Source organism: Terrapene carolina, unplaced genomic scaffold, assembly GCF_002925995.2.
Source record: "Terrapene carolina triunguis isolate 2854851 unplaced genomic scaffold, T_m_triunguis-2.0 Scaffold249, whole genome shotgun sequence".
Taxonomy (NCBI): Eukaryota; Metazoa; Chordata; order Testudines; family Emydidae; genus Terrapene; species Terrapene triunguis.
In genome coordinates this window covers 192,910-201,437 of record NW_020664600.1, presented here as the reverse complement: position 1 = coordinate 201,437, position 8,528 = coordinate 192,910, and the positions used below count along the sequence as shown (strand labels likewise).

Below are 8,528 nucleotides of genomic sequence, written 5' to 3'. Positions count from 1 at the left end.
GGGAATGGTTGGGGTGAGGGTAATGGGGGGCTGAGCCTGGTGGCAGTGCAGCGCGTGTCATGGGTCCCATCCTACGTGTGGCTCTGTCCCATGTTGCTGGCCCCCTGGGTGGGGTCTAGTCCCAGAGACCCCAGGTTTAGGGGGAGCAGCTGATCCCAGTGTAGGGGCACAGCCAGCCCCTCTCCACACTGACCCCTTTCCTCTCCCCCAGGCTGCTGGATGCAGAGGACGGTGGCAGTCGTCGGGGGTGGGATCAGTGGCCTCACCGCCTGCTACCACCTGGCCAGGAGCCCCAATGCTCCCAAGGTGAGACCTCCCGGGGCAGCACCCCCAGGGGCTGCCTGCAGGGCACTAACGTGGCGGGTTGCTGACCATGGGGCTGCCCCACTGCTCTGGAGACCAACTGAGGTCTTTCTGTGGAGACCACGAACAGCACCAGGGCCGCTCTGCCTTCCGGGGGCAGAGAGGAGCCCCTTCCCTACAGCTTCCAGCTCTTGGCCTCTGTGCTGGAAGTGCCAGTGGAGGGTAAAGGGTACCCGGTGTGGGGCTGGCTTGTGCAGCATTCAATGACCCTGTGATCACAGCTGCCCCACCCAGCTAGGGCATCACCCTGCCTGGAGTTCAGGCCTGTGGGTGGCCCTTGGTCCCTTCTGTGAGGCTCGGCCACCTGACTGTGGGGCAGGTCCTGGGGCTCTTCCCCCACCTCTTGGTGCCAGGCTGTGCTGCGCTGGGGCACCAGTAGGGAGATGGTGCAATCCAGTGCTGACTGTGGTGCTTCATGCCTGGAAATGGCCTCCAGAAGCCACAGCCCGGGGCTCAGGGGACGCTGGATTGGGCTGGGCTCCGGTGCAGTTAGGGCCGTGTGTACCGGGAGCCTTGGTGTTACGGGGAGCTGGCTAAACGACAGGTGCCTGCTGGCACCTTCTCCAGCGAGAACTGGGGCGACTGCAGCCCTGCCCTGATGGGCTCCCCCCTCCCCACAGATAATCCTGCTGGAGGGCAGCGGCCGCCTGGGGGGCTGGCTCCATTCCACTCAAACTGAGGACGGGGCCGTATTTGAGCATGGCCCCAGGGGGATCCGACCTGCCGGGACCGTGGGGAAGAACACTCTGCTCATGGTAGGTGGGCAGAGCCTGCAGGATGGGGGAAGGGGGCAGGGCCCGGGTGGGGGATGAGGGGGAGACATGGAGTGTTGGCTCTGCAGCCAGGTGGGATCTGTCCAGCTGGGCTGATCTCCTAAGGGAGGTGCTGGGAGCCCCCATGCAGGGGCAGGCCCCAGAGCTGCCTCCTGGTGGCTGCTGGGACCTTGCAATCGTTTGCACACCAGCAGGACAGCGACAGCTGGGTGCTCTTGATTCTAGTAGCTGGGTCTACCCCTGCTGAAGGGCTGGTTCTCAGCCTCTGGCTGGAATGGCCTTGGTGAGGAAGCAGACATGCCAGCGCACTACAGAGCGGAGGGAGGGCAGGCAATGGCTTAGAGGAACCCGTGGGGCATGGTCAAACGGGGGGAACATCTGGCAGCTCTGGGGCGGTTTGGGTGGAGTCTGTGAAATGGCTGCATGCAGTTGGGCAGAGCCTGCTGATTTTGGTCTGTCTTGCCCCATCTCAGTCAGGGCCAGGGGGTCTGGCATGACTAGCGCCCCCCTGATCTCAGCTAGGAGTAGGGAGTGTGGGGGGCAGCAGGAACCCCCAATTTTGGTCATGGCCTCTTGGTGCTGCCCTAATACCCAGTAATGTGAGCAGTCGGTGTCTGGCCTGCTTGTCTCTCCCTAGGTCTCTGAACTTGGCCTGGATGCAGACGTGCTTCCGGTGCCCGGTGACCACCCGGCTTCCAAGAATCGCTACCTCTACGTGAGCGGGGCGCTGCACAGGCTGCCATCCGGCATTGGGTACGTGTCCTGCTGCTGTGGGTGTCCCTGCCCAGCTGCTGTGTGGGGGAGCTGACTCTTCCCCTCAATCCCAGCAGCTAGTGACTGCCGGGGGTGATGGGCCTGGGGGTGGGGACAGGGAAGGTTCCCAGCTGCGCTGCCTCTGTTCACTTTGCCCGCCATGCCCCAGCCTGGTAACCCCTCTGTGTTTGTTGGCAGCGGTGTTCTGCGGACAGTGCCGCCCTTCACCAGACCCCTACTCTGGAGTGGGCTGCGTGAGCTGGTAGCCCCCCGGGGCACCCAGCCGGATGAGACCATGCACAGCTTTGTGAGCCGCCGCTTCGGAAAGGAGGTATGAGCCCAGTCTGTGCAGGGAGGGGAGCCTAGGAGGGGTGAGTGTGGGCTCTGTGCACGGGGCAGGGGGAAGCAGCTTTGTGCGCAGGGCACTGGGAGAGATTTAGTGCAGGGGAGGAGCTGGGGCTGGGCCCCAGGGCGTGGTGGCAGCAGCTCTGCCTATCTTCATCCTGCAGCGGGTGAGGGAAGGGAGCCAGGCGTGGCCCTCCCAGATGGGCCCCAGGCAGCCTGTGAGCTGTGCCGCACTGTCATGGGGTCTTGCCTCAAGCCCTGTTGCTCAGGGCCACTGGAGACCCAAGGCAATTTCCATAAGAGCCAGGGTGCGAACCCAGGTGTCCTGAGGCCATTCTGCCAGGCTCTCCTAGTGCCCCGAGCGCAGGCAGACGCATGCAGGATTCTGCATTTCCCATTCCAAACTGCCAGGCAGTGTCGCTGTGCAGTGGAGCAGCTGCCACTTCCTGCCCCAGAGGGGGCTGCATTGCCATGACCGGTTTCTCTGTTGGTATCTCAATGGGGCAGGGCCTGGTGGTGAAGCAGGAGAGACTGGAAGTCAGGGCTCCTGGGTTCTATTCCTGGCTCTGCCACAGACAGAATGTGCCTCAAGGCATGGCTCTTCCTCGCTCTGTGACTCAGTTTCCCCATCTGATCATGCCTGACATCCTGGCGGTGGGGAGCCTAGTTGCCACGGTGCTCTGGAGCCCGAGGGTGGGAAGGTGCTAGAGGAGGTGAGGGGTGAACAGGCCGCCGGCAGGGCTGGAGGGTCAGAGCACCACTGAGCGGTGGGGGAGAGGGAACTTGCTGGGAGTCCTATGAACGGAGAGAGGGGCTGCTTCAACCAGTACGAACGGCAGAGCAGGAGGCTCCTGCCCCCAGCATGGGGAGCCCTCCTGCCCCATGTCTGATTGTGAGAGAAGCCTGCTGTGGCCGGGTGGGGTGTGTTCCCCCCTGTGGGGTGGGCACAGTCTGACTGCAGGCCTGCCACTGGCCTCTCTTCAGCAGCTGGGGGGGCGTGGGAGCTGTGCATGGTGTGGGGGTAGAGGGCTGTGGTCTGACTGCAGGCCTGGGGCTGGCCTCTCCAGTCTCTGCGCTCTGTGCTGGCGGGGAGTGAGCCTGGCCTGGTGCAGGGGCTCTGGGGGCTGCCTGGCAGCCTCGTCTGCCCAGTCCTGGTGGGGGAAGGGCAGGTGGACCCAGGGTTGTCCCTGGTCACTCCAGGGTTTGTGGAGCCAGCTGCGGGGATGGAGAGCAGCACTCCGGTCCAGGATGGTCTCTGCCCTTTCACACAGCTGCCCCCTGGGGGATGCAAGAGCTGCCCTCACTGGCTCTTCAGCTCACCCAGAGCCCCACTGGGACGATCCCTTCTCTCTTGCCTGTGCCCAGCAGGTGGGGCTGGGGCAGGACCCTATGCCCAGCAGCATTAGGGCTGGGGCAGGGCCTGGCTGATCCTCTCCTTTTGCTTCCCAGCTGGCCGACATCGCCATCGACAGCCTGTGCCGAGGGGTGTTTGCTGGAGACTGCCGGGCCCTGAGCGTGCGCTCCTGCTTCCCTGCGCTGTTCGAGGCTGAGCGGAGGCGGCGCTCCGTCATCCTGGGGATGGCCCTGGGCGGAGGTGAGAGTCGGCCGCGCAGCCTCCCGCAAAGGGGCTCTGGAGCCGCTGGGCCAGGGATAGGCTGTGCCTGTGCTCTAGAAGAGCGTGATGCAGAAAGGCTTTCCACAGGGACAGGAGCGTGCGCCTGAGTCAGGACCCTGCTCCATCACTGGCTGGCTGTGCAGCCTCCTCCCTTGGCTCCCAGGGCCAGCTCTGATCTCTGGGGGCCCTTCCCATTGGTGGCAGCCCAGTGGGTCAGGGCAGCGGGGTAGAACTGGGAAGCGGGGAGATTGGCGGGTTCCTGGGGGATCTGCCATGTGGACGAGTTTCTAGCCTGCTCTCTGCTCCTAGGGAAGGGCCCCGCCCTGGACTCGGCGCTGAGCCGCAGGGCCCGTGACGAGCGCTGGAGCCAGTGGTCGCTGCGTGCTGGCATGGAGACACTGTCCGAGGCCCTGCAGGACTTCCTGAGACAGCGTGGGGTGGAAATGCACTGCCATGCCCGGCTGCGGAGCCTGGAGAGAACGGCGGCTCAGTGCTGGCAGGTGGGAGGCAGCAGGGTGCATCCTCTTGCACCCCTTAGGAGTCCCCAGGGCTCTGCTGGGACATGGAGGGGAGGGGAGCTGGGCTCCAAAGGGTTAAACTGAAACTGAGCCTCCACTTCTTGCTGTATTTTCTGGTCAAACACTTCACCGTTGCCCCATTCAGGTGTGAACATGAGTGGTCAGAGCAGGGGGGCTGGGAGCCAGGACTCCTGGGTTCTGTTCCCAGCTCTGGGAAGGGAGTGGGGCTGGTGGTCAGAGCAGGGGGGCTGGGAGCCAGGACTCCTGGGTTCTCTTCCCAGCTCTGGGAAGGGAGTGGGGCTGGTGGTTAGAGCAGGGGGGCTGGGAGCCAGGACTCCTGGGTTCTGTTCCCAGCTCTGGGAAGGGAGTGGGGCTGGTGGTCAGAGCAGGGGGGTTGGGAGCCAGGACTCCTGGCTATCCCAGCTTGGTCACTTGTCTTCCTGCTTGGGTGAGTCACCTCTCTGCTCTGTGGGGCAGGGGTGTAGGCCCAGGCTTGCCAGCAGGTGGGCCGAGGTCTCTGCTCTGATTGTGCCTTTCCCATCTAGATCACCCTGGAGGATGGCAGTGTGAGAGCAGACCATGTGATCAGTGCCATCCCAGCCAGAGGTAGGGGTGGTGCTGTGCTGAGGGGAGCTCCTCTGCTCTGATGGGGATCTGTGCTCGGTGTGGTCCCATGTGGCTGTGGAGTCATCTAGGCACTAGAACGGTGGGGGTCTGAGCCCGTTTGGTGGCTGGGCATGGGAGCCCTCCCCTCTGTGCAGGAGGGTGGGCTAGTGGTGAGAGTGGCGGACTCCTGGGTTTCCTCCCTGGCTGTGGTTTGGAGCAGGCGTTCCGGCTCTGTGCAGGGGGGAGAGGGGTGTGGAGCCCCCAGCTGCTCTGGGCTGAGGCGTCTCTGTTTCCAGCTCTGGCGGTGCTGCTTCCCGGCTGGGCCGAGCCGCTGGCCCAGGAGCTGCGTAGCATCGAGGCCGTGTCGGTGGGTGTGGTGAACCTGCAGTACAACGGTGCCACGCTGCCCATCACGGTGAGATTGGGGCGCCCCCCGCCTGCCACCATAAATCATTGCAGCCCCCAGCATTGGCCCAGCATGCCCCCCATCCGGTCCCTGAGCACCCAGCATTACATGGGGCTGAGTGGGAAGGGAGAACTCCCCACGACTACAGCCCTAGCCTCATATCATGGGGGCTCTACCCCATCCTGGGAGCAGCGGGTGGCTGTGGGGTGGAGGCTGGGGGGAGCTGCCAGCAAGTCGCATGCAGAGCTGGCTCCCAGAGCTGGGGGTGGGGGCAGGGTGTCCACCCGTCTGCCCATCCAGCTACCGTCTTCCAGGGGGAAGTGGGGCAGACCCTGGGGGTTAACAGGTGTTTCCTTGTCTCTGTCCCAGGGGTTCGGGCACCTGGTGCCCTCGTTCGAAGACAGCTCCCTGCTAGGCATTGTCTACGACTCGGTCGCCTTCCCGGAGCAGAATGGCACCCGTGGCCCTTCTGTCCGGCTCACGGTGAGCACACCATCCTGCCCCCTGCTCCCACCAGGGAGGTGTGCTGGTGGCAGAGGGGGCTGGGTGTGGATGTGCACAGGTCCAGCCATGGGCCCTGGCAGCCTGACCCCTGGTCACGGTGCACAGGCACTGATTTTCCCTGGGGGTGCTGAACACCTCCTCCACTCCTTCCCCCAAGGCCCCACCCCTGCCCTGCCCTGCCCTCACTCCTCCCCCAGCGCCTCCTGGCCGCTGCTGAGCTGTTCAGCAGGAGGCGCTGGGAGGGAGGGGGAGGAGCTGATCGGCAGGGCCCGCTGGTGAGTGCTGAGCACCCACTTTTTTTTTTTTTTTTTTTTTTTCCCTTTTCTTTCTGTGGGTGCTCCAGCCCCAGAGTATCCATGACAAGGGGGCTGGTTCCACCACAGCACAGGGCTCCAGCCCCAGAGTATCCATGACAAAGGGGCTGGTTCCACCACAGCACAGGGCAGACAGCTATGGCAGCTGGCCCAGGACCCCCAGCATCCTGCTGGCTCCTCCCATGGGCTGAAGGTTGGCCTGGTCTGGCACCAGCTCAGCCATGTCCTCAGTGTGGGGCAGGGGATCCTGGTTTGGGGCCAGGCCTGGTCCTCTGGGGCCCTGTTTAAAATAGACTTTAAGGTCAGAAGGGACCATTATGATTGTCTAGTCTGACCTCCTGCACAACTCAGACCACAGAATCTCACCCACCCACTCCTGGAACAAACCCCTGACCTATGTCTGAGTTATTGAAGTCCTCAACTTGTGGTTTAGACTTCAAGGTGCAGAGAATCCTTCAGCAAGTGACCCGTGCCCCATGCTGCAGAGGAAGGCGAAAAACTCCCAGGGCCTCTGCCAATCTGCCCTGGAAGAAAATTCCTTCCCGACCCCAAATATGGCGATCGGCTAAACCCTGAGCATGTGGGCAAGACTCACCAGCCAGCATGCAGGAAAGAATTCTCTGTACTAATTCAGATCCCACCTATCTAGTGTCCCATCACAGGCCATTGGGCATATTTACCGCTAATAGTTAAAGATCAATTAATTGCCAAAATCCCATCATACCATCCCCTCCATAAACTTATCAAGCTTAGTCTTGAAACCAGTTTAGGGTAGGGAGGGGGGAGACCCTGGTTTTCTGGAGCCGTTACCCCTCCCCACCCCAGTTCAGAGGAGTCCTGTTGGCCCCCAGCCAAGATCCTGCTCCCCTCCTGAGTGGTTGTTTTGCTGCCTGCAGGTGATGCTGGGAGGTGCGTGGTTCGAACAGGGCTTTGGGGACCCAGACACTGTGCCACTGGCTGTGCTGCTGAGCCGTGCCAAGGAGGCAGTGAGGGCACACCTGGGCATTGTGGCCGAGCCCTCTCGCACAATCGTCAAGGTGCTCAAGGTAGGTGGGGTGGGGGTGGGCAGCACTGGGAACCATACAGACCAAACCAGCCCTCACCCTGTCTCTGGTCCTTCCACAGGCCTGCATCCCCCAGTACACGCTCGGCCACTGGCAGAGGACAGGTAAGGCTGGCAGAGCCCTTGGTGCCCTCTCACATCTATGGCATCAGGCTGCCCCTCGCTTGTTCTCCCCTCTGCAGTATCATAGAATCATAAAATATCAGGGTTGGAAGGCACCTCAGGAGGTCATCGAGTCCAGCTCCCTGCTCAAAGCAGGACCAATCCCCAGACAGATTTTTGCCCCAGATCCCTAAATGGCCCCCTCAATGATTGAACTCACAACCCTGGGTTTAGCAGGCCAATGCTCAAACCACTGAGCTATTCCCCCCCAAGTCAAGCCTCGGGGTGGGGTCCTGGGCTGGGCAATGGGGCACAGGTGGGATTTATCAGCACAGCCAGGGGAGCACAGCTCCAGCCCATGTGCTGGAAGTGGTAGAGACCCCTCTAGCCTTACTCCCTCTGTCCCCCTGACAGAGACCATCAGCCGTTACCTGGAGCAGGAAAGATTGCCGCTGAGCCTGATCGGGGCCTCCTACCAGGGTGTCTCTGTGAACGACTGTATCTACAGTGCCAAGACGGCAGTCACCCGGCTCCTGGACCAGGCCTGCTGATCTGCCACCGGGCGCCCGCCTCTTGAACTAACACTGCTTCGAGCAGAGAACAGTGGAGCCCCCGGCCAGGCAATGGGCTCTCACCGTGTGAGGAGAGGCTGCCTCCTCTGAGAGCACTGGGAGCTGGATTCCTGCCCGAGGTGGGTGGGGTTGGGGGTGTCCTGCTGGGGCCCCCCTTGCGATAAAGGGACATCCCCAGAAGCAGTCAGAGAATGTGAGTGTGGAGGCTGGGGCGCTCTCAGCAGCTGTAGGCTGCAGCCTGGGTTCTTCCCAGCAGTGGTCAGGTACCAGCCCAAGGGAGGGGCTGGGCTGGCTTGTCTCACCTAGACACCCCCCCCTCCCCCAACCAGCCCTTGGCCAAGCCCCTCCCTGGCTGGTGTGGTTTTGCTGCCTTTGTGGAGCTCACTGTGTGTGGGAGAGGGGATTGGCTGTGACCCCTGCAGCTCCCTGGAGCAGCCCTGCACAACCTCAGGCTCTGTCATTGACTAATAAACCCCCCAAGGCTGGGTTAGCGTGGCTCTGTGCTGACTGATTTTCCCCTCACTACAGCATGCTGGGATGGGGGCAGGCAGGGAGCTGGCACCAAGGCAGGCCAGTGCCAAGGAGCACAGCACC

General features: G+C 62.7%; 1 protein-coding gene across 3 annotated transcripts; it reads left to right on the top strand.

Moving 5' to 3' along the window:
• Nucleotides 1–135: 135 nt before the first annotated feature.
• On the top strand, nt 136–8,430 carry PPOX (protoporphyrinogen oxidase). Of its 3 annotated transcripts, XM_024204182.3 has the most exons (12): nt 137–306; nt 984–1,118; nt 1,774–1,889; nt 2,088–2,220; nt 3,684–3,828; nt 4,159–4,349; nt 4,913–4,973; nt 5,270–5,388; nt 5,749–5,862; nt 7,094–7,243; nt 7,323–7,365; nt 7,777–8,430. In XM_024204182.3, the coding sequence occupies exons 1-12, from the start codon at nt 220–222 to the stop codon at nt 7,911–7,913; spliced, it is 1,431 nt and encodes a 476-aa protein (XP_024059950.1). In that variant the 5' UTR covers nt 137–219; the 3' UTR covers nt 7,914–8,430. The 3 variants fall into 3 exon arrangements, with proteins under 3 accessions (XP_024059953.1, XP_024059952.1, XP_024059950.1); XM_024204185.3 differs by lacking the exon at nt 984–1,118 and having other exon boundaries at nt 136–306; XM_024204184.3 differs by lacking the exon at nt 5,749–5,862 and having other exon boundaries at nt 136–306.
• The last annotated feature ends 98 nt before the right edge of the window (nt 8,431–8,528 follow it).